The 26756-nt window shown below is 39.4% G+C and overlaps 1 protein-coding gene across 5 annotated transcripts in view; it reads left to right on the top strand.

Annotated features, from left to right (window-relative positions):
* DOCK10 (dedicator of cytokinesis 10) overlaps positions 1-26756 on the top strand; it is a 256655-nt gene that overhangs the window by 150701 nt on the left and 79198 nt on the right. For all 5 annotated transcript variants that reach the window (XM_075201945.1, XM_075201943.1, XM_075201947.1 and 2 more), the window contains exons 4-17: positions 8492-8574; positions 10851-10923; positions 11089-11214; positions 11415-11549; positions 12506-12689; positions 13522-13610; positions 14235-14318; positions 14732-14875; positions 16925-17152; positions 19005-19127; positions 19691-19773; positions 20117-20239; positions 23846-23925; positions 25984-26171. In XM_075201945.1, the coding sequence (XP_075058046.1) occupies positions 8492-8574; positions 10851-10923; positions 11089-11214; positions 11415-11549; positions 12506-12689; positions 13522-13610; positions 14235-14318; positions 14732-14875; positions 16925-17152; positions 19005-19127; positions 19691-19773; positions 20117-20239; positions 23846-23925; positions 25984-26171 (1743 nt within the window). The remainder of the gene's footprint in view (positions 1-8491; positions 8575-10850; positions 10924-11088; positions 11215-11414; positions 11550-12505; positions 12690-13521; positions 13611-14234; positions 14319-14731; positions 14876-16924; positions 17153-19004; positions 19128-19690; positions 19774-20116; positions 20240-23845; positions 23926-25983; positions 26172-26756) is intronic.

The following is a 26756-nucleotide window of genomic DNA, read 5'->3' as shown; positions in this document are numbered from 1 at the left end:
TAGTAGTTTTGCACACTTAGGTGGAGATTCAGTTGCCGACGATTTGGCATGCGGACATCTAGCTGCACTAATTGCCGGCAATTACGGTAGGAATCCCCGTTCATTTTCCCTGGCACCTCTATGGGGTGTGAGGAAAAATGAGAGAAGATTTCTGTCAAATCTCTGCCGCAGACTTTCCAGAGACACGTCGCATCTAATTGAATCTCCCCCTTACACTGCACATTTAAACGGCATGATTTTGACTGTAAATGGATAAAAGAAAATCTGTATACTAAAGCAAAGTAACAAAGTTGTAGGTACAAGAGATCTCTATGGACACATTAGCATAGCTGTGAACGTTCACCTTTTCCTAACATCACCTACACCCAATAACAACACATTCTTCACATCTACAGTCATGGGCAAAAGTTTTGAGAATGACACAAATATTGGTTTTCACAGGTTTGCTGCTTCAGTGTTTTTAGACCTTTTTGTCATACGTTGCTATGGTATACTGAAGTAAAATTACAAGCATTTCATAAGTGTCAAAGGCTTTTGTTGACAATTACATTAAGTCAATATTTGCAGTGTTGACCCTTCTTTTTGAAGACCTCTGCAATTCGCCCTGACATGCTGTCAATCAACTTCTGGGCCACATACTGACTGATGGTCGCTTATTCTTGCCTAATCAATGCTTGGAGTTCTAAATGGGATTAATGTCTGGGGATTTTCCTGGCGATGGACCCAAAATTTCAATGTTTTGATCCCCGAGTCAGTCTGCTATCACTTTTGCCTTATGGCAAAGTGTTCCATCATGCTGGAAAAGACATTGTTCATCACCAAACTGTTCTTGGATGGTTGGGAGAAGTTGCTCTTGGAGGATGTTTTGGTACCATTCTTTATTCATGGCTGTGTTCTTAGGCAAAATTGTGAGTGAGGCCACTCCCTTGGCTGAGAAGCAACCTCACACATGAATGGTCTCAGGATGCTTTACTGTTGGCATGACACAGGACTGATGGTAGCGCTCACCTTCCTTCTCCGGACAAGGGTTTTTCCAGATGCCCCAAACAACCTGAAAGGGGGTTTATCAGAGAAAATTACTTTACCCCAGTCCTCCGCAGTTCAGTCCACAACAGTTCAACCTTTTGCACAATATTAGTCTGTCCCTGATGTTTTTCCTGGAGATAAGTGGCTTCTTTGCTGGCCTGCTTGACACCAAGCCATCCTACAAAAGTCTTAGCCTCACCGTGCGTGTAGATGCACTCACACATGCATGCTGCCATTCCTGAGCAAGCTCTGCACTGGTGGTGCTCCAATCCCGCAGCTGAATCAATTTTAGGAGACGGTCCAGCTTGCTGGATGTTTTTGGGCTCCCTGAAGAATTCTACACAACTATTGAACCTCTCTCCTTGAAGTTCTTGATGATCCGATAAATGATTGATTTAGGTGCACTAGCAGCAATATCCTTGCCTGTGAAGCCCTTTTTGTGCAAAGCAATGATGACTGCACGTGTTTCCTTGCAGGTAACCATGGTTAACAGTGGAAGAACAATGATTTCAAGCACCACCCTCCTTTTAAAGCTTCCAGTATGTTATTCTAAATCAATCAGCATGACAGAGTGATCTCCAGCCTTGTCCTCGTCAACACTCTCACCTGTGTTAACGAGAGAATCACTGACCTGATGTCAGCTGGTCCTTTTGTGGCAGGGCTGAAATGCAGTGGAAATGTTGTTTTTGGGATAAAGTTCATTGTCATGGCAAAGAGAGACTTTGAAATTAACTGTAATTCATCTGATCACTCTTCATGACATTCTGGAGTATATGCAAATTGGCATCATAAGGCAGCAGACTTTGTGAAAAATAATATTTGTGTCATTCTCAAAACTTTTGGCCATGACTGTAGACCAGGGCCGGACTGGCCATCTGGCACTTCTGGCATTTGCCAGAAGGGCCGATGGCCGTGTGGGCCGGTCCAGCTCCTGGCGCTGTTGGATCCCGACACTTTAGGTTTTGCACGGCCGCGCGACGTGACATCATGCGCTGCCGCGCAGAAACTCTTGCAATCTGTGGTTCAGCTGTTGAGGACGGAGAGTGGATGCCAGCCAGCAGGCTGATTAGGTAAGTGGTTTCTTTTTATTTTAGTATTTTAATTCCGGGGGATAGGGACAGTTACTGGAGGGGGGAGTGGGGGATAAATGAACATAGCTGCAGGGGAAGGGTTGAGATAGTGAACATAGCTGCAAGGGGGGGGGGGGGGAGAGTGAACATGGCTGCACGGGGAGGAGTGATATAGTGAACATGGCTGCAGGGGGGAAGAGAGTGAACATGGTTGGACGGGGAGGGGTGAGATAGTGAACATGGCTGCAGGGGGGGGAGAGTGAACATGGCTGCAGGGGGGGGGAGAGTGAACATGGCTGCAGGGGGGGGGGAGAGTGAACATGGCTGCACGGGGAGGAGTGCTATAGTGAACATGGCTGCAGGGGGGAAGAGAGTGAACATGGTTGCACGGGGAGGGGTGAGATAGTGAACATGGCTGCAGGGGGGGGGAGAGTGAACATGGCTGCAGGGGGGGGGAGAGTGAACATGGCTGCAGGGGGGGGGGGAGAGTAAACATGGCTGCAGGGTGGGGGAGAGTGAACATGGCTGCACGGGGAGGGGTGATATAGTGAACATAGCTGCAGGGGGGGGCAGAGTGAACATGGCTGCAGGGGGAGGGGTGAGATAGTGAACATAAGTGCAGGAGGGGAAGAGTGAACATAGCTGAAGGGGGGGAGAGTGAACATGGCTGCAAGGGGGGGGTGAACATGGCTGCACGGGGAGGGGTGAGATAGTGAACATGGCTGCAGGGGGGGAGAGTGAACATGGCTGCGGGGGGGGGGGGGAGAGTGAACATGGCTGCAGGGGGGGGAGTGAACATGGCTGCAGGGGGAGGGGTGGGATAGTGAACACAGCTGCAGGGGGGGAGTGAACATGGCTGCAAGGGGGGGGGAGAGTGAACATGGCTGCAGCCTGCAGGGGGGGGGGAGAGTGAACATGGCTGCAGGGGGAGGGGTGAGATAGTGAACATGGCTGCGGGGGGGGGGGAGAGTGAACATGGCTGCAGGGGGGGAGTAAGTGAAAATGTATGTTAATAGAGGGAGTGTGTGTGCTATGTTAATATAGTGTGTGTGTGTGTGTGTGGCCACAGCAATTCAATTAGGCGTGTGTGTGTGTGGCCGCAGTTTTTTAATTAGGCGTGTGTGTGGGTGGCCGCAGTATGTTAATATGGCGTGTGAGGGAAGGATCTTAATATAGTGTGGGAGGTAGGCTATTTAATGGTGGAGTGTAGGTAGGTGCTAATTATTTAAGGTGAGGTGAAGAAACCTTTAATTTCATGCCAGGGTGGTTTAAGGTTATCAATTGAATATGGGGCTGATTTTGGGGAGGAGGGCTATTTATTAAATGTGTATATGAATTATTTATTCTCGGGAACGGTTGTGGAAAATGGCTATGTTTATTAAACTTGAATGCTATTTAATTTATTGTAGGGACTGTTTGGAGGGAGGGAAATATGTTTTGAGTAAATTGGTATACTGGTAATTTAATGTTGGGGCTGGTTGGAGGGAAATAGGTCTACTTATTAAATGTGAATATAATTATTGTTGGAAATGGAGGGAGGCCTAATTATAAAATGTGAGTGCTACTGATTTAACACCAGGACTGGTTGTAGTTTTCTAAATCTCATGTACCCATTTTTTTCAAAATAGGGCATCCAATATTCGAGGATCAAGACAAGCAGGAACTGAGCTAAAGAAATCAGCTGCTACAAGTGGTGAAAGAAACAAGACAGGTAGGAGAGAGCAGATCATTCTGCAAACTGTCCTGAATCTGATGGGGCAGCCCTGAATTTGGGTGGCTGTCTCGCTTAGTCAGGATTTGGTCCGACTGCAAGGACAGTTGTGAGGTATGTCACGCTTCACTACGTACTGCTTGTGAAGGCAGAGCTGTGTGCATCTAACAGTAGTGCACACAGTATTGCCTGTGTATTTGTCTAAAATGATAACCATGTTACCTAATAGGGGCCCTGCTGTCTTAAATACCCTTGGTCCCCCGAGCCTTAATCCAGCTCTGGTTAGGGGAAGGGAACTGATAGCTGCTCCCAGTTCCCGGACAGGACACAGCCTGCAGAGCAAGCCGAGGAGCTCTAAGTATCACAAGATTTGGTAATCTCGTGAGACAAAGAGCTTCCCTGTTCACTCTACAGGAAGTTCCCACCCTTATGGATGTCAGTAGCTCCAGAAGCATAGATAAGTACAGTGGGCTGGGGTGTCATAATGTGGCTGGGAGGGCAAGATAAATGTAATGTTTTATTACAATATATGTATCAATGTGCCATGTTGACCACACCCCACCACAATGCGTCCGCGGCCTTTTTGGTGCCGCCGCTGTGCAGTTTATTTGCTAATCGTCTATGGAGGGGGCACCAAAAGTTCCCAAATTTATCTTGCTGGTCCTGTACATACCATTAGCTAATACTGGTAAGCTCAAATAGAGAGTCAAGCTGTGACCTTTACAAAAAGTACTGTAATATTATTATCTGGAATAGAGGTGGGCCTGTGTGCTTTAAATGCCAGGGCTGATTTTTAGTCCCAGTCCGGCCCTGCTGTAGACACACACATTCTAGTGAAGTTGACACCTTTCTGCTAGAAACACCTCTTCTTGTTCATGACAGAGCTGCCTGCACAGAACTCATCTCTCTTCCTGTTCACAGTGTAAACGGAGATAGCATTCTCAGAATATAACGCATGGTGAAGCTAACAGAAACTTTTCCTCCAACTCATTTATTCTCCCCACTGCACAGTCCCCTGTCTTATACGTCTTTGTACTGTAGAACTGACAGCCTCACACCGTTAACTCGCTACCCCTGAAACGTAGCCCCCGCCACCAGCAAACTCTCTTTCTCACAGTTCCAAGCTTCAGTCTGATACTTAGTATTATTTATGGGCCCCTATCATCAACACTATAATAGCTTCTCTGTTTTATTTATCAGTGGGTGACTTGACGGTCCATATAACTAGGGACTGTGTGATATTGCCCATTGTTTGTGCATCTGTATGATTTTGGTCAGTATTTATGTATGTTGTGTGCTTAATAGGACAATGGTCCTATGAAAGCATTTTTATGCAGAGCATTTTTTCCCTCTGCTGAGCCCATCTATCGCCACCCTGAGATGGTGATAGCAGTAGGAGGTCAGCAGAAACACCGAAAAGGCTGTCACCAGAAATAGTCCTTTCTCCGACCTGGGGGCCTTGATAAATCGGGAGATAAATCCAACGTAAACTAACGTTTTCAATGAATTTAGGGCTCATCTCCCTTTGACAAATAGATCCCTTAATATTTGGTTGGCGATTGTGTGAATTATGTGACTGAAGCGCTGGGAAAGAAGTGAATGACAGGTACATAAGTCCTAGATTCCTGTCATTTGTATTTTAAAACACCAGGGAGATTGTTTGTGTCTGAGGAAAAGCTTCTCAAGATGTGTTTCTCAGCTTCTGGAAAGGCTGGTAAGGGTCCCTGGTGTTTTGTATGGAGAGAATAGGGGGGGCTCCATAAAAAAGGCCCAGTCTGGGTGTTCTGGTCTGCAGGCTCACAGCAGACTAATTAGAAGCTGCACCTGTGTGGTGTCTGTAAAAGGTTGCAGTTCTGCCTCAATCAGTCTCTCACTGTCTGGGGAGGAGGTCAGATGGCTCCTGAGAGAAATTGCAACTTTGTCCTGTGAGTTCCATTTGTTTGATTTAAATGAGGGATACTAGGCCCCTCAATCTAGAGAGGGAATACCTTTGCATTAGCTAGTAGCTGGACGGCTAGGATTTTGTTTATGTTTGCAAGCTGGTGAATAAAACTAACTGAAGAATTTGAAACACTGGATCTGTGTGATTTTTCTGGCTGAAGTGCACTGTCCGTCCCAGAGGACGGCATCCCCAATACCATTTTTATTACAATTAGTACTGATTAATTCTACATACTACTTGCCAAACCTATAAAAACCACACACCATTTGATGCACACTCATTCAGTGGGAAACACAAACTTGTGCACAAACATTCAGGCATTCAGACAGTTGTTGGCAATGCCATTTTAATCCTTTAAGTAACAATTTCACATTGATCAATATCCAGGTCAGATTTGCTTATAGGAAAGTAAAGTAATGATTTAATTAAGAGAATGTACCATAATTTTGCAACCTTAAATCAATAAAAGTGTTGGTGCAAGTAAAGAGAAGTAGATTGGGAGTTCCTGCACGAAATGTTTTCCAGTAACAGTATTACTTGACTTCTAAATATTCAGGAACCAAGAGTTCAAAATAAATAAAGTACCTTGTTCCTGCAGATCAGACGTTCTGCAAAAACTGTATCTGTAAAAAAGTAGTAGGTCCAATGTGCATGTTGCTTATTTCAGCTATAGAGAAACTAGAAATGTGTACTTCTGCTATAAGTAACTATATTGCTCATTGTTCCTTAGGAGCTGAGGAATCTCAGAGCTCACTCTAGAAGCCAGCTTTGACATGCAGCCATGACTGGTGATTGTGGGTTAGCCAAAAAAATGTGTTTACATTAACAATGATATAGGCACACAGTTAAAAAGGAGAGATGCAATCTATCTAAAGTATCCTCAATTTAATTTAGTAGCAGATCATAAAATCGCCATAATTAAATCAAGCCCCAATATCAAAACAGAGATGGGAAGTAATCACATGTTGTTGTGGAAAGATGCTTTCTGAAGCTTTATAAGATGCTTTTTGATTGTAACAATATCCATGCTATTTATTTGAAATGACATTAAAATATCAAAGATGGAAACATTAGAGGTAGAGAATGTGCAAAGGGTGCGGTTTATTTTTTAGTGGTGTGAGTTTCTAAATAATATATTCTGCAGAAGTCTAAAAAACAGTATAAACATACAAAAAAAATAAATGATTAATAGTGATTTTTGTGAAAATGTATTAAAGTACACACTGCATGCTTTTGGGAATTCTTTGTTAATGACATTCTCATTTTGTAGCATATCAGTATCACTGTTAATAGGCAAAAGAATATTGTTTGCAGGTTAAATATATGTTTGTGATTTTCATTGTTTTTATACTCTTTTGCATAGGAAAAGTGAACTACTCTGCTGTGCATTACTGCACATAATCATAGTACTGTATTGTGTCCCCAAAGAGGCCAAAAGTCTGACGTATTATCTTAAATTGTCTCAATTATTTTGAGTTTATTTTAATTATATACATGCTTATAACCATCTATATGGCTTGTCAAGCCCAGGTGCAGAATCTTTTGTACTATATAGTGGAAAATCTGTAACTAGAAGAGTCAAGAAGGGGGCAGCTCAAAAGACCTCTTCTTCCCAAGGTGAATCGTACAGAATATAAGGAGTGATAGTGCTGCCAATGTCTATACTCCATTGTAGAAAGTCTTGGCTGTCAGCCATGGTATTACTGAGCCCTCTTATTCGCAGTAGACTCTCTTTTTTGAGGCAACATTGAAAGTCACTTTCTCCTACAGCCTACTGGGGCACAGATAAGCAGTGGGCACTTGTCTAAAGAAGACATGCCCTGTTGGAAGGAAGGAGTCATGTACTGAGGTGTACTGGCAGATAAGAGGAATGTCTTCATGCTATTCAGCTGTAGCTAAAAGCTGAGGAACTGATTTTCTGATGTTGGGTATCAGGAAAGGAATATGATCAGACAAAAGAAAGATAACAACCAAGTGTTTTTTTGATCCATACGTGAAACAAATATTGTCAATTGTTGGAGGATTTACCCGTAGCTTGTGCACACAGGGATCCATAGTTTACTTTGTTAATGTTTCGAAAGGATGTTCCCCCATCCCCTAGAAGAGATTAGGCGTCAAAGCTTTAGGGTGTCCTTTTTGTGACTGAGATTACATCCAGGGCCACCAAGAGGAATTTGGGATCCTGGTACGGCAGCTTCTTGGGACTGCCTCAGTAGATGCTTAGAACACATTCTATACACCATGGGTTTGTGGCAACATAGTTCTGGGGGCTTGCCTAGCACATGAGACCACTCCATAGGCATTGTAAGGACAGGACATTGAGGAAGCTGGTTTACATATCACATCCAAAGTTTGGGGGTCTCTAGCCATCACCCATTCTCTGACTCCATAGGAGCAGCAATCCCGCAATTGTTCCTTTTAGCTTTGTCACTGCAGGTCATCAAGACACTGAACCCCACACTCACTAATTAATCCTCAAGACCATTAACCCTACACCCTATAATCCTGCATAAATCCCCCCAAGGATGTAGAAAATGCTGTAGACCTTTATACTCATATAAATTCAGAGTAGCTCTTGATGCTCATTCCAGTCTCAATGGCTTTTACATTTGATATGTGCGTTTTGTATTGTATATCTAATTCTTGCTTATTATCATTTAGCACTGAAGACGTGAAAATATATTTTCTGGTTTGTTTTGCTTTTATTAATATTATTAAGTCGAATGATATTTCTCTTCCCAGGCCTGCAAATATTATAACTCCCACTTGCACGTGGTGAACTTCAAGTATGAACAATACTCTGGAGACATTCGTCAGTTGCACATGTAAGAACTTTGCTATATCATAAATCTATTTGCAGGTCTATGCTCTGAAAATAATGGACACATATACTGTTCATTTTGATTGATCTGATACAATTTTGCAATTTTTCATTAGAATTTTGGACATTTTGCTGACCACTCTCCCAACACAATCAATTATTATTTTTTCAAAATTGATGGCAATGTTAATTTCATTTTTTTTTTTTTCTTTCAAATTTAGCGGATAACCCAATTTGAATACTGTGGGTTAAAATGTTTTTTCATATGAATTTGCTGTAAAATGGTTAGCAGCAGGGATTAGCTGGCCGAACAGGCTGTCCAAAGGTGTGATGTGAGCATCACTAGATAGGCCCTCATCCTATCCTGGGTCAACCTCTTCAGTTAGGTGTGCTGCTGCAGTTGTCATAAATATTTTTATAATATAATTATTACTGTAGCTGGTGATTTTCCATCCTGTTTAACAAGTCACTTTATATCTAGACATCAAAATGTAAGTGTTCAGAAACGTTTTGGCAGTGCAAAATCCTTTTTGGTGGTAGTGTGTGTTTCAATTTGCAGCTGTGTGCCTAAATTTCTGCTAAAGCGAATGGGTCTTAAGAGCAAGATGGCAGTATTTGCGGATGATCAGCAGTTTGCACTAGATGATGGAAGAGTTGGATGGACTGAAGTATGGAGCTTAGTTGTGCAGAGCAGTGCCATAAAAATATTTTAGTTTACGTAACGAGATTTCCACTCAGCCGAGGACTTTAATTTGCGTCAGTTCTGAGGAGCCAGAGATTGGGCCTCATTCTCGCATTTGAGGCACATTTTGCCCAAATGAAAAGAAGCTTCTAACACACAACAGTGTTTCTTAAGGAGTATAGACAGACCCTGTGTCCTATCACCCTTATGATGAATATGACCCGTGAATCAGGCTAAACCAAGCTGTCAATTAGGAAAAGTATGGAAACGTTTAATAGGAGGTTGTACTTTGGAGAAGGGTTGCACTTTTGTACAATTCGCCTTTTGAAATATTTCTGCCTCCCTGCAAATACAGGCAAAATCTAGTTAGCAGAGGTGCCTCCTAAGAGGGGAGAGTAGGCGTAGAGGATGGACCATTTAGGTACACCAGTGGGTAAGCAGGGCATTTAGACCTGTGCGTGCTTCATAAAGGAGGTCTTTGCGGGCAGCTCCTCATAATACTATATCTACTATAATGAATAGATACCTTCTTTTGAACTGGATTTGGTACACAATACACACATTGCGTTTGATTCATGTTCGGACATCAGTCCCTTTGCGTCAATGAATGCAATTGCATGCAATTCATGTATGAACCCAAATAACACTTACTTTTGCCAATAGTTTGAAGGGCGGACCGGGGGACAATGTAATATAGTGTAAGGGCATGCCAGTGCAGATGTGGCCGGATCAAGTCCTGGTTTTCTCTAAAGTACTTTTTTATTAGCCATATAATTTGTACCACACTACAGGGCAAGTGTAATTCCGACTGATTGTGATGACTGTCACGGCATCATCTTTGTAATAAAACCTACACGTATGCGTGCCACTAGATAGCAAAACACATCTGTATGCAAGTTAGGGAGAATATAAACATGCATTGTGCAGTATGCATTAAAATCATTCTGATTTATGTATTTAATGTATAAAAAATGTAGACTTTTTTAAAAAAAACATAATTTTATTAATGATTATATTCTAATAAGCTGTTAATTTATTTTATAGGAGATTTTTTTTTGCAATCGTTCTGATTGGATTTTATAGAGTATTGTACATATACATGTGCTGGTCCTGCACTCTGTTCTGTCTGTTAACATACGTCAAGTAACGTTTAGGCAGAGCGTAGTTATATCCTGATGCAAATGGAATGGAATCTTCAGATACACTTCAGTTTGTATATGGTCAGAACTACGTTCACGTTCCGTGTTCATCTTTTAAACACAAGCTACGTGCAGGTCGCATCTGAACCTGGCTCTGGCCCATAATGTTTATTGTACTACAAGTTTTCATATAGAACAGCGATTAATAAAAATGAAAGCTTCTCTATAATTAATACTATATTTCCATTTTACTAATTTACCTGGTGTGGAGTTTATGGCGTCTGCTTATTTGGATGTCTACTATACATGGAGATGTGTATGTGTACCAAGCCCAAAGTAAATTAATCTGTAAAGATGTATTCTTGTGATTGAAATGAAAAAACTGTTACAGTAGAAGACTAAATACAGTAACAATGATGATAATGACAAGGGTTGCGGTTTTTTTTTCACTTTACACAGAAATGACCCCAAGACTGAAAAGCTTCCTTCACATTCCTTTGAAATTGACCATGAAGAAGCAGACAAGGATGAAGTAAGCCACGTGGATTTCCATTATGTATAACTGAAACACATCATCGTATTCTAGATGCTTGCTTGAACAATGAACTTACTTCACTGACTTGTGATAAACCAGTGTACTGCGAGCATTCATTGTTCTCTGGTTCCATGAAAGATGTATGTTGTTGTTTTCATTCAGGATACAACGTCCCTCTCGTCTTCTAAAGGAGGTGGTGGCGGAGGAGGAGGATCAGGAGTTTTTAAATCTGGCTGGCTGTATAAAGGGAATTTTAATAGCACTGTGAACAATAGCATTACTGTACGCGTAAGTAGGCAAAATTACTCTGTCTTTTGTATAAGTAGAGTTGACGGCCCCTTCAGTTTGGACACATTTGTATATTATCTGGATTACGTAGAATTTGTGTGTGTGTGTGTGTGTTCATTTGTTGGATAAGCTGAGTTTGTCATAGACATCCTGGTACTATTCATATAATCATTTTATATTTTTGGTTTTGTTTATTTCAGTCCTTCAAAAAGCGTTTCTTTCAGTTGACTCAGCTGTCTGATAATTCTTACATTATGAATTTTTATAAAGATGAAAAAATATCAAAGGAACCAAAAGGGTGTATATTTTTAGACTCCTGCACCGGGGTAATTCAGGTTAGTATTAATATACAATTTTCACGGTCTACGAGAACATTCTATATTGTTCTATTGTATAAATGATATCTTATTTGTACCTTTTGCTGGTTATAAAATGTTTGAGACTTTTTAACTTTTTTGTAAACTACATAAATCTTCACTTATTTTGGTGCTAACGAAGAATACAACATACCAAAAACATAACTGTCATCAGAATTAGACTTTAATTGGTACGTTTGCCAGTGGTTGAATTGTAAAAATTGGAAGTAATTCCTTGTTCTATTACTGGATGGCAAATGTGTTTGCTACACTACAGGCTTCACATAGCGCATTATTGCTATGTGTAGACACATTCAGTATATGAGCTGGGTTCCTATTCAGGTGCACAAGTGTTCTTTAGTCCCTAGTCTAAAGGTGGCCACTCGTGAACCAATCTTGGACCTGAGAGCCAAGCAACAGGATCAGTGTTAAACACTTATGAGATCGCATGAGATCTGGCTGTTCATCTCTCAGGTGGAGTGGGCGAATTGATTGCAGCTTAATTGCAGACGGAAGATGATACACAGGCCGTTAGCATAGTCATCTTTTTAGCATTTTCAACAATGACCTATAATGACCCCGTCAATTTCTGATAGGATCATTATTTGGCATTGCATTGGCATTTTATGGCCGTGTGCGGTGATATTGGGCCAATAGCCCTGTATTACAGCTCATGTTGCCACTTTACTCTTGTTTATCCCAGACCGGTTAAAGCAAATTGATGATTGGTTGCTATAGGTTACATTACTGTCTAGAGCTATGTTCGAAGATAACACTATAATTATTTTAGCACATAGATGAAATTGGATCCTGTGAAACCCTTAGTTTCTTAGACAGAGGTCAGAAGTACAACTATAATAGATTCCTATATCCAGTATCTTTATATAATGTCTGATTTGGGAATGGTCTGATTGTCCTCTCTCTGTCTGTATCAGAATAAACAGCTTAGGAAGCATGCCTTTGAGCTGAAAATGAATGATCTGACATACTTTGTGCTGGCAGCTGAAAACGAACAGGATATGGATGACTGGATTTCCACTCTCAACAAAATCTTACAAATTAATCCAGAAGGAACCATTCCAGAGAGAAAAAGTGCAGATTTATCAGATCATAAACTCGGTACAAGAAATATTTATACTCAATCTAACTTTTTACAATGACAAGAATCTGTGTTCTGCAGCTCATTTGGCAGTGACTCCTCATTTTATAATAACTGAATTCTCTGAGCAATATTTGTAGAATAGGACAACTTTATACATTACTATCCCCAATAGTTAAATAGATCATGCTGGGTCTTCCAGCATAGAGCAACAAAGAGGAGAGAAACTGGTGTCAGAGTAAATTGTTATTGTCATGAGGGGCAGAATATTGTGTGATACATCATAAAAAGCTATCACTGGGGTTTGGTGATAAGTCGGTGCCACTATTGGAGGGAATTCAATTAGCCGCAAAGTGTCTCACTGACGTTCCGGAGACACTTCACAGCAGAGATTTTGACAAAAATCTCTGCTCATTTTCCCTTGCACCCTATTGAGGTGGGAGGAAATATGAGCGGAGATTTTTACGGTAATTGCCGGCAATGTGCTTGGCGCGATGTCCATGTGCCACTTCACCAGCAATTGAATTCCCCCCTTGGAATAGCCTTTACCGCAGGGCTGGTGGACAGTTGCTAAGGTTGCAGATAAAATTACCCGTATGCCTGAAACGTATATCATCATCATCATCACCATTTATTCATATAGCGCCAGCAGATTCCGTAGCGCTTTACAATTGGGAACAGTAATAAAACAATACTGGGTAATATAAACAGACAGAGAGGTAAGAGGGCCCTGCCCGCAAGCTGACAATCTATGCGGAAGGTTTTCAGAATTTAAAGTGAAAATGTATACAATTATTTGTATTACACTAAAACATCTCTGAGGTAAAACGTATAAAATGTGCTTTTTCCCAGGGGATCCAGGAGAATCCATTCTGAATTTAGAGACCCAAAATGAGGAAACAGATAGTGCAGACAACTCCCTGCACCCTGATCTAGCAAAGGTGAGACACCCCCAACAACAATAATTACATCTTATATGTACAACAATACACATCTTTAAACCAAGTAAATCCTAATACATAAAGACAAACATTTGTCATCACAATTGTTATTGAACTGGGCACTGACAGCAGGTGATTCCTGTATGTGGAGTAGCTGTTATCATCATAAATGTTTTATGTAGGAGCACATTAAATTAAATATCAAACTAGGAACTTCTCAGACCAGGAACTCTGTAGAAATGACAGCTTATTGCAGTGAATGGCATGTCATGACAGAGAATGTTTTCAGTTCATTTTTCTTAATTCTTGTTTTCCAAATTGTCCTTTATTGTATTGTTACCTGCGCTAAAGATTGCTTTACTGACATCTGTAAAAGTCTGTACAATATGGTCCTCTCCCAATTGCACCATGAGAGATGACAAATATATTTGCAGAGCATCTCATATGTAAAACCCAAATTTAATTTATTTAACCACTTGTACAAAATCTGAGGTTGCTTTAAGACTTGCTTTAAAAAGAGTCCTACTGTGGCAAAGAAACATTTTTTTAAACATTTTTAATAAGTCTTGTGATTATAATTAGGTACTGAATCATAATTAGATTACAATGTTCATCTTTACCCAGTACCTTACAGAAACTGAAGAGTGCATAAGAGCTGCCAGGAATTTGGAACGACACAATCTGTTCTCTTTAGACCCCGATTTATGTGTAAGTAACCGAGTACTGTTTAGAACCAGCTCATTTCTGGATTCCCAATGTTAGTTTCACATTTACTTTTACAGCTGTTCATTAGTTTTATATGTATGTTATAAACTACAAACCATGTTTGCCTTTCATTTTCAACTACAATAAAATACATAAAACTAGTACAGAGGTAACCGTACAGAAAAGGTGATGTATATATTTTTCTAGTAGTGTTTAGAAAAGGAAACATTTGATTGGTTGTTATAGCTTACACCATCTTTTTTGAAACTTTTTACCTGTGCACCATTATTCATACATACTTGCCATGATATATTTAGAAGCTCCTTAAAAATGACACATTTATAACAATGACAGAGGCATTTGTGGTGCAAAATTAATTTTCTTCACAGTAAAATTCTTTGAGCTAATATTTTTAGGTAACAAAGCAGAACGCAGCAAGTGACTCTGTGATCAGACCATTCGAGGAAAAGTCAGCTAAGAAGATTATGATATGGTGTAAATCTCTCAGTCTGAATCTTCAGGCCTCCCTCAGAGACAGTGACAGTGAACCAGTAACAAACGTACGTTGCATAAAAAACTCTTATTTCATAGCAGATAATAGACCCACACTGCACTACTGGATCTTGAACAGCTTGTTGATTTACGACAAGACTTCCTATTATGAGATAACTTCATTACCATGTTTTGTGTGTAGAGTGTGATATTTTACAGATCAGATAGTGTAAGACAATGTTCTCTCTAAGCTTAGAAACCTGGAAATGAAATAGTTAATCTAGTGCAGTCTAGACCCTGAAGAGCCATTCTTCATTGCAACCCTGTTTAATTTATTTGTTCTCATTTCTATTTTAACTCTATACTTTCCAGATCACACCTTAAAATGGTGACAAATGAGAGGGAAGGTTTTAAGAACTCTTGTCATGAATGCATGGGGGTCTGCATGTCCCCAAATGGTGTATTTAAATAATATAGTTTTGCAATGAATGTAGGGTCCATAATCCTAGCTTTCTCTGTATACCATACTATGGGGGAATTCAATTGACAGCGCTACTCGTGAGAAAAGTGCAGCCAGCACACTATTACTGTTACTACGGTAATAGTGCGCACTATTACAGTTACTACGGTAATAGTGCGCACTATTACGGTTACTACGGTAACATTGAGCACTGTTACCATTAGTACGGTAATTTCAATGCTGATTTTTGCTTGTGGGTCTGAGAGCCGTAAGCAGAAATCTGTGTTAAAATAACCGTACTAATGGTAACAGTGCGCAGGCCGTATTATTCTCACTAGTAACGTTGTCAATTGAATTCCCCCATAGTGTTTTCACCTTTTGGGTGAAAACGCGACATTATTTAAGTATATAAAATCAACACGTCAATCTGCATGTTTCTGCTCTTGCTAAACACAAGTTTATAAATGTTCAAAAGTTCAGCATATGGAGTTTACACTGCACACAGAGGGGCTCATGTAGAGTTGGACGCATTTGCGCACTGAACTTAAGCAGAAAAGGCACACGCATGAAAACCTGCATTTACTTGCACATGGTCACTCAGAAGCATCTCACAATGCGTCCAGCTCTGCACCAGGTTTATGTCAGCAGTAACAAGCATGTATACTCACCACAAAAGCGTAGAGAAAACATAGGGATATTGAAATATTATTAAATAATGTGACTAGATTGCTACAACTTTTTATAATATATTAGCCACATTAGTTAATTAAGCACCATCTGTGAGAGAAGTCAGCCACAATCAGCCAATCACAACAGGTTGGCTAGTGCTACATCATTGCGTCTGTTTGCACCTGCTCTGCAGCCCCCGATAGAGATACAGATACCTACGCTTGTCCGCCCTTCCCCTCCCCCAATGCCTTGCATTACGGAAATGTGTACTTTATATGAAAAAACAACAGACGTATGTCCAACTCTACATGAGCCCTGGCGGTTTATTTACTCTGTGGTGGTTTCCATAGAACCGCCAATTCCTGGTGCTTTAAAGTCATTTTCTTCAAACAGCAATTTTGTTAAAGACAAGACCCGATGGGCTTTGTCTTTAATAAAGGTGCCGTTTTAAAAACTGACTTCAAAGCGCCAGGAATACGTGGTTCCGTAAATATACTCCCTAGAGTCTTTTTATTCATCATGTTTGTATTTATCAATTTGCACTTAGTCTGCAGAGGGAAAGTAAAATATGATCAGTGGAGGAATATAGGTGCATTTATATATGCAGGGAAATTCTAATAAAGTTTAATTATTCTCATTGAAAAAAAAGTTGGCCATTATATGATATTATCTTCATAGTGTAGTAACACATTGTTTTGATGCACTTCTTGCTGATGAACAGGAATGTGGAACTTAAACCTCTCTTGGGCTTTGCCACAGTTGTCCTTTATATCCCTGAACTTTAAAAGTGGAAGAGCATGGGAATGATCATGTACCTGGACTTCATCCAGGAATCTCAGCTTTACATTGTGGTCCCAATGATTTGTTATAATTTTAGATGAACATGCAATAAAGTTGGTATATGAGGTTTGGGTGATACTGGTAATTCTATATTTTGCTGTATTTTTCTGCTCCTGTTAATGTGTGTGCTGTTTACCCATGTTCACAGATTGAACCCTTCTTTATAAGTCTAGCTCTGTTTGACATCAAAGAAGGGAGGAAGATATCAGCAGATTTCCATGTAGACCTCAACCACGACATTGTGAGACAAATGATTTGCACTTCCACAGGAACTGTGGGGAATGGTACAACGTCACCATCTGTCAGTATCACTAAAGAACTGGAAGAACCCCAGGTCCACGGATTTCCTGAGAAATGGATGCAGTACCCTAGACAGGTAAAGTCATATATTAGAGATTGTCCACGAATGATCCCTAGTATATGTGGCCTGGAAATGTTAAAGGACCTCTCTAAACCCAAAAATCATCATTTCCAGAGATAAAACATGAAGGTAAAATACATTGTTACATGTACAATGTTATCTTGCCCCCAACCCCTACACACACACACACACACACACACACACACACACACACACACACTACATCACAGACAGCTGCAGCCATTCCTACATATTTAGGACAGTGCTCTAATGGGAACTGATACATGAAAAAAGGATCAGACTGCAGTTATTTTTGCTATGGGTAAATCAATGGCCCTGCTCCAGTGCATGAAACCACCAATTCTCACTGTACTTTCTGCAAAGCGAGACTGGTCAGCTGCTAATCACTCTGGGCTTGAGTCATTAAGGAGAACAAAGCATAAAAAAGAAGTAACTGTGCACCTGGGCAAAACCATGTTGCATGGGGGGGGGGTACATTTAATATGTGGGGACAGATTTATAATTGGAGTAGGACATGTCCTAGATCGACTTTAGTGTACAAATAAAGCCATCAAGTATTTGTGTGCTACATGAAAAAACAGCAAGTATTTAACTTATGTCTAAAATAATAAACTAATTTGCACCCCATGCAGTGTAACATGGTTTATCCCAGAGAAATGTACTCCTTTTTTGCCTTACTTTCCTTAATGACTCAGGCCCTGTGTCTCTAGCACCTACCTCCTAACCAGCCAACCTATTGCAGAGGAATGAAATAGAACATATTTCACTTATTTTGTAATGTACTCCAGTTATTTCATTTTTATATACTGTATTTTAAGCTCGGTTGTATGCAGCATTTGATATACATTAATTGTGTCAAATATTGGATGTATTTCTCTTTAAAGGCAGACATTTGAGACAGTCAATATACAGGGCTGTATTAGGAGTATATTGTCCTTTAATAATCTCAAGAATGCATATTTCATAAAGAGTCTTCTTTGTTAAATTAACAATAACCAAATACAAAACATTGTGGAGAATTCAATTCCCCCCCAGAGTATCGCTAAACCTATTACCGCTATTACGGTAAATTTAATCCGACATAAAGCCAGCGTTGAAACTACCGTAATAGCGGTAATAGGGCGCAGGCTGCGTTACTTTTTACAGTAACGTGGCCAATTGAATTCCCCCCATTGTGTAGGATATCTCATGTAATAAATAAACTGAGCTATTTCAAAAAAGATATATGAGAGAAAATAACTGCAGAACATGTGACTAATGTCCGTCTGGTTCTCTTAACACATGTATGATGTATGTTGTATGTGTGAATTTGAACCACAATTAAATTGGATATGTCACATAGCTTCGAGTTTGGCATAATGATATTAACCATGATTTATCATAATTCTCGTTAACACATGCTTATGGAAGTAAGTCCCAGTATGTAATATTGTGTTTAGAGCTATGATAAAAGACTGTACATATAGGTGTTCATTTAGTTATGTTTCTGCATCCAGAAAATGGGAGATGAGGCAGTCCGGATTTTCCGCACTGGTACCTGGGTTTTCTAGTACAAGCAACAACAAATAAGTGTTTTTTTTAAACTCCAATTAATCTGAATAGAGAAGGGTCTTATGGCGTATCTGACGTGCCAGAATGATTGAAATGCACTGCAAAAAACAGAAACAAACCAAAAACACCCATCTGTATATAGTCCACTGCCTTATGGTGCCTGGAAACAAAATGCCTGACACTGGTAGCAGTCACATGTTGTGGTATACCATGGTCTACTGCTTCCTATAGTAATGTGTGCAAGCAATTTCTGCACAGTCTAACATTAAGTGTCTCTGTTGTTTTACTCTCACAGGCAGTTTTTTCTGTGTCCAATCCACATAATGAGGTGGTTTTGATCGCCAGGATAGAAAAAGTTCTTATGGGAAACATCGCCAGTAATGCTGATCCATATATAAAGAATTCAGATTCCAGCAAGGTATGTCTTTACCATACACTTTGTTTTATAGCACGCTTTAGATAAGTGGGGGGGGGGACGGGGAGGGGGTGAATATATCATCATCACCCTCCTTTATTTATATAGCGCCAGTAACGTCAGTAAGAATACAATACTGGGTAGTACAGACAGACAGAGGGGTAAGAGGGCCCTGCACGCAAGCTTACAATCTATTATTAGGATTTCATATTCTTACATACTAAACGGAACTAAATAGTGTTTTAATGTGATTTGAGAGCCTGTTATCCTTCAACCTACAGTAAGTAGTCAATTGAGGACACTTGCTGGAACATTGAGTAAAATAGAATGTTTGTCTGTGCACAGTCTGATCTGTAGAACAAATCTCTATGACTCTTAGGGGTAATAATAAAGGCTCTTGAGTCCTTTCCATCAGCGAAAACTCCTTAAGCTGTATATGATCCAGTATAAAGGATTTTTTATTATACCATCCTATCATCTCAGACATAACTCTTAATTCAGTAATGTTTTTGTTTTTCAAACCAACATTGTAGATAGTAAGCTAATTATATATGGGTTTTTTTCAGTCAGCACAGAAATTATTGAAGTCAACAAAGCAGTTCTGTAGCAGGTTGGGAAAGTACCGGATGCCGTTTGCATGGACAGTTAGGTATGTAAATATTAGTATTATGTATAGTATATAAACTCATATAACCTACATAATTACACATATTAGTGTGCCCCTTAATTGCCTGTTTCTGAAGGATCTTTTATTAACCTATTCTATAACATAACAAATTATTTCATGTATCTTATTAGAGATACAAGTAGACCACTCGCACTAGTGATTATAACAGTATCACATGTCCCAAATTAAAAACAAATTATGTTACTTCTATATAGACTTTCACCTATCACCATTATTTCATTTAGATATCTTACATATACCTCACAAGCTTTACAATTCTAATAATGTTGGTGTATTTTCTTAAAAATGCTGGTTCTTATTCTAGGCCATTATTTAAAGATAACAGCGGGAACATTGATCGAGAGTCCAGGTTTTCCCATCTCTTCAGACAAGAAAGCAGCAAGATCTCAACGGAGGATCTCATTAAATTGGTGTCAGAATACAGAAGGTTGGATTATATAATCTGTCTATCGAGAACATACATGAACTAATATGTGACTAAGGATTGTTCCATTGTAAGCATGTGTGGGTGCTTCCTTATGCCTTTACACTGATAGTATTGTGACACTCTCAGCTTTCTGCTCTACAATAGTTAGTAGAGTTATCACTAACATAATACATGAATATTGGTACTTTGACATAAATACCTAATACATAATTTTGATGTTATCAGTGAGTAGCAACATCAAAACTAGTAGTAGTGCGTAAGCTGATTCGTATAATACCAGTGCGCCTTACTTACAACGCAACCTTAAATCATAGGTCAAAACAGGAGTTTTAGTGATGGTTACATAATAAAGGGGGTCAGTTATATGGAAAAAATACACATTGAGACAAGGAGGAGGGTGTCATTATAAAGGATAAAAGCAATAAGAGCACCTTACATGAATTATATCTGCATTGGAATGGACGCTGGCTACAGACCAGCAACTCAAATTTTGTGAAGTGCCCTACGTGTCATTGTGACTTTCAACCAGAAATGTTACCCAACAACACAATATTGTATGCTGTTTTATTTTCATCCTTAATGCCTCTTTATGTAGGACAGGTGTAGGCTTTAAACCTATGCATTATGTTTTTATGGCAAATTGGCGGCAGCACGCTACTCTTAACAACAGCGCTGTGAAGTGTGTACAGGATGCGGTACTTCCTCATCCTTCTCATTACTGAGGCCCCCTGTAGGGGAGAGGGCTACTGGGTCTAAGACCCAGATTAAACAAATGGGTTGTTAACGTCTTGGGAATGTGGAAGGGACCTTACCTGCGCTCCCTCTTATGTCTGGTGTGCTTTTATGCAGCCACTAGGAGGTGGAATAGGAAAACCTCTAATCCTATTAGTACACATTAATAGAAAGCAAAATATCCAAGGTGCATAAATATGTATTGGAAGGGTATAGCTCAACGTGCTAAATATGATAAATACAATATTATTAACACAAATATAATGATATAGAAGTCATAGCACAATCCATTGTTCTGTCCAGAATCAACATTTTGTGTGTGTGTGTATATATATATATATATATATATATATATATATATAGTGTGTATATAGAGATAGATAGATAAATAGATATAGAGATAGATAGAGAGAGAGATGGATAGAGTGAGATATATAGGGAAAGATAGAGATAGATATATAGAGAGAGAGAGATGTCGAGAGAGAGAGAGATGTCGAGAGAGAGAGAGATGTCGAGAGAGAGAGAGATGTCGAGAGAGAGAGAGAGAGATGTCGAGAGAGAGCGAGAGATGTCGAGAGAGAGAGAGAGATGTCGAGAGAGAGAGAGAGAGATGTCGAGAGAGAGAGAGATGTCGAGAGAGAGAGAGAGAGATGTCGAGAGAGAGAGAGAGCGAGAGATGTCGAGAGAGCGAGAGAGCGAGAGATGTCGAGAGAGCGAGAGATGTCGAGAGAGAGGGAGACATGTCGAGAGTGAGAGAGATATCAAGAGAGATATCTAGATATATGTATTATAGTACACAATGTAAACTAGGTACTTATCTAATCCACAGAAAAAAATAAGTAGACTACTAGCATGGAATAGAATACCGTTATTAATGTCAAATATATGAGTTGGTCTTGGGTGTCCCAAGTGAGTTAATGATCAGTTTCAATGTCCAGCATTAGTCAATGTAAGGATAGAAAACATGGGATCATACCTATTTGACTGTTTCCTATGAGACTAATAACAGTATTTTCAGTACAACGCAAAATATGCTTGAATAATGAATAACCTTTATCAAGGTGTCACATGTGCAAGCATGGAAGAGAATGCTAATTATTATTTATGTCAACACTTAATACCAATTGTTTATTCTACTTTCATACACCATGGCTTACACTAACGTTATTAATAGGAATTGTTTATTTTTACTGTATGTTCAGTACCACTCAATGAGTAAATTAACATGAACACATCAAACTATTATTATAAAATATACTGTTTGCTAAATTTGCAGCAACTTATTTTAAAAAACAAAAATGGAGATTTTTGAAACAAGTTCACCTATAGCTGAGGGATTTATTATTGTAAGGCTACTGTGAAATTATTTAGACATTCCTATTAGTATAGTATTACTTTGAATACTAGAGACCTGATTAACAGTTGGACATAGGTCCATTTGCGCAACAGAGGAATACGACTTTGTACATTTGTTTGCACTGCGCATGCACACAGCTTACGGTTGTATTTTGAATTGAGCATATCTTACATATGCTGACCCTTGTGATTGCTGAGGCATCAGGGGCATTCATGTGTATGATCTGTACAGTAGGGACATGGAATTCTCCATGACGATGATGGCTGCATCTTTGTAATGGACATATCTTTACAATGGTTTTTAAAGATGCACATGTCTTATCATGCATGCAACTCAAAATACAGTTATAGAAACATAATGTGCAGATACATATTTGCGTGTATATAACAGACGCTTTCCCACTTCCAACTCTAAATCATGCTCTAGGTCTGGGGAGGTGCAGGCACAATTTGGGTGGCCCAGCAATGCTGTTCTAGCCTCCTGGACACCCTGCGCTAAAAAAAGCAGAGCGGGGATCTCTTCTGAGTGTGCGCGGTTCAGCATAGGCGCACTTTGTGAGCAGAGCCAGGGTCTCAGAGGAAGCAGGGCCTCGGATGGGTGGTAATTAAGCATTCCGGGGCCTCCCTCACCTCTGGGCACGTAGCGGCCACAGCCCCTGCACCAAACCCCCCCTTCCTCATAGATCTGTCCCTGCCCTATGTGTGTTGTTGCTTACAGATTACATACAAGCCGAGCATAAAGGGTAGCAGTTTCAATTCATATTTATTATTGAAGCATGAAAAAAAAAATATTACAGGACAGTCTGCTGTATATTGAGCAAAATGTGACCCCTTATTTGCAGATTAAAATTAAACTTAAGAGAACTAATGGATGAAATAGCCTCTTGTCCAATACAGTAAAATCACATGGAATCAGTGTGGATTTGGCTGTCCAAATTCTAAGGTTTCTAAGTTATAAACAATTTTTTATAACAAAAAACCCCAAACATTATTTAGAGATAACACATACTGCTACAGACCAACGTGATCAATGGAAAACTTATTTGCATTACTCCCATAATTCAACTTCAAACAAACCGAGGGATTGTGTCTTTGGTGTCAATTGGTCTGTCATATACTGCACAGGTTTGGACTAAACTGTTTGTTCTTATGTGCTAATAAGTGCAAATATACAGAAGACTTATTATATTCTATTCATAATAAAAATCAACTGAAGATAATCCCCACTCATAGCACATTCACTTTCAATCTGAGGAATTTAACATTTGGCCTTTCAGTGAGACTACTTTAAATAACATGAGTATTCAGCTTTCATTGTATTCATTAAAATGTTTACTAGTTTAATACTTTATACTTTTATATTTTATTTAAGAAGTAAATGTTCTGTTTAAGCAATGTGTCTATTTTAATGACCACAAATGTTTTTTTGTTATTTTTGTTTTCTCTTTATCTTTGTGAGCAAAATCATGTTTGTTTCTGCTGTTTTATGGACAATGTCTCTATTTTTTTTATATTCAGGGCTGAGAAAATTAGCAAAATACAAATAATTCCTGGAAGCCTGGATGTATCAGTAGACACTGTACCCATGGGACATTCAAGTAGGATATATTTCTATTACTTTCTATGTCAGGGTGTAATTATAATTGGACCTTTTTGGTTGCCAGTCCATTTTAAAAATAAAGTCTGGGCACCATAAATCATGAGTACATTGGACTGGTAAATAGGACTTGATAAAATACCTTTGTGTTTATTTGACTGAAACAGTTGCAGAATTATATGCTCCAAATTTTTCACCTATGTTAAATCGGATGACTAATGACCTCCTCAAATGGAATTTCCTACACTTTACATGGCTTGGCAGAAGAGAAATAATAAAAACTGAATATTCTGCATCACCTTCTATCCTTATTCCAAATGTCACCCATTAAGCTACCTATGTCATTTTCCATTCAGCTCAAAAAGTTCTTAATTCATGTGGCAGGGCAGGAGAGCTAAAGTAAAATTTGCTGCAATTAACAATAATTAACATTGTTTTATGACTATTTTTCATTTAAAAAGTAGAGGCCTGATCATTAAGGATCTTAACTTGAGAAACTTCTTATTTCAGTCTCCTGGACAAAACCATGTTACACTGTAAGGGGTGCAAATGAGTATTCTGTTTTGCACATAAGTTAAATACTGACTGTTTTTTCATGTAGCACACAAATACTTGATAGCTTATTTGTACACTGACATTTAAAGTTGATATTTGTGTGCTACATGAAAAAACAGTCAGTATTTAACTTATGTGCAAAACAGAATGCTAATTTGCACCCTTTGCATTGTAACATGGTTTTGTCAAGGACACTGAAATAAGAAGTTTCTCAAGTTAAGATCCTTAATGAATCAGGCCCTAGATCACTAAAAGTACAATATATTTAAAAACAAAATGGAAATGTTAAAAGCTGACTAATATTACATTTTTAGATTTGGGTACAATAAATTAAGAAGTTTTGCTTACTGCCACTTAGTGCATCTGTTGGCTCGTTGGGTCTCCCGATCAGACTATATGGGTTCAGGTAGTATATCCCCCTCCTCTTACACCAGGCCTTCTTTGGGGTTGTCAAATTTTCTTAGCAGTGAATTCTCATGAATCAGTGGATCCACCAACTATCGGTTAGAAAAACTTTGCGGTTTAGTTCACCTAATTCCACCAAACTCATTTTTTGTTTTGTGTAGAGTTAGCCCTTAATGTTACATAAACGATGTATAATATCACTGGAGGTAATTCACGTAGTGCACTCCATGCACACCTCAAAAAGGCATTTGTTACTTTTTATTTGCATTGGTGGATACTGCAGCCCCAGGACACGTCTACCTTCTGCTCCAAGAGATGCCGGCATCATTATGTAGTGTCCCTAGGTGTGCAGAGAGGTAGCAAAAACTCAATAAGCCAACTTTGTAAAAATGTCACATCAAATGACAACCTCCTGCCACTTTAGTAACACCCCTTTCAATATAACTAAAAATGTGTTTCATTTTTCTCCTAAAACTGTTAAATTTACCCTAATTTATTGCTTACATTAATCATGAGATTGAGGGAACTTGAGAGAGACTTTGTTACATGTGGCAAAGTTGTGTGTGGGAAACCTTTAATGACATTGTTTTGCAGTGTGCCCGACAATGTCATTCTCTGCCAAGTGCACGATGGAGGTGTTAAACAGGTTTGATTAAAAATATAGGGCAAGATGTAAAGAACGCCAGTTCTAAGCTGATGCAAAATAAAAAAAAAAATTGGAGTGAAAATGGCCGTGCACCCCTCAGTACATCAAGGAACAGCCCACAAAATGTGCCCTCTTCAACCCTATATATCATTTCAGTAATAACGCTCTGAAAGATGAAATCTCGCTTCTGCTCTGCTCTGCAGAACGTGACTCACCGATGCCGCTACACCATCAGGTGCAGGGAACGTCCTCACTCCGCCTAACTCCTCCCCTTGGCCTGTCCTGTCAGCTGTACCCTGCAAGTGCAGCCATCTTGTCCCATGAACCACCTCCACAAATCTAGGTGCACTTGTTTAAATAAAGGAGCTCAGGAGGTCCAAAGCTATTTTTGATGTATCAGGCCTTGTAGATGTATTGAGTTTGTAAATATCTCTACTCTTTTCCATTTTCCAGACTGTCTTACCTCATCTCTAATACCAGTTAAGCCATTTGGTGAAATAGAGAAACATCCAGCCACTGTGGAGATTGAAGAGTTTGTACAGGCATCAACCAAATACTCTCAGCCCCACAGAACTTACAAAAACCAAATATACATTTATCCGAAGCACCTCAAGTACGACAGCCAGAAGTACTTTAACAAGGTAAGAAGTAAATAACAAGTGTAGTACTTTCAATATACATATAAATTGATCCACTGCACTCACTTTCAGCAATATGGGCAAGAACCTGAAACAATTGTTGATGCTTTACAACATATTCTGTATTAAAAACAGGGAATGTTAGTTTCATATATTGTAGTACATGTTATGATCACACATCACAGTCTTCCCCATCTGTCCAGTACTTTCACTCAATTAAACATTAATTCAATAAGAATTTTAACACAATTATTGCTATGCTTTCTAAATGGGTTAAATCCTAGCCGCACATAGATTTTTAACACTAGTACGCCCCAAGCAATAGCAGTTTTATTGAATACTAAGGAAATCATCTGACACTAGCTGGAGAGGGAGGGTAGTTGCAAGAGTTTAGTCATGATCTCCATAAAAATAGAGATAAATAGAGATATTCCTGATTTATGTCCGAATGCAGCTTGTGCGCATGTTGTGTTTTGAAGAAGAATACAGAACTTGTGCACAGTTCTGCTATAATCAAATCCAAGTGTTTCTCAGGATACTGCCTATTGCCTACACAAAACATGTTGTATGGAGACACACGCAATAAAC

Source organism: Mixophyes fleayi, chromosome 3 (assembly GCF_038048845.1).
Source record: "Mixophyes fleayi isolate aMixFle1 chromosome 3, aMixFle1.hap1, whole genome shotgun sequence".
NCBI classification, from domain to species: Eukaryota; Metazoa; Chordata; class Amphibia; order Anura; family Limnodynastidae; genus Mixophyes; species Mixophyes fleayi.
Note: the sequence above shows the minus strand (reverse complement) of the source record. Positions and strands in the feature narration are given on the sequence as shown.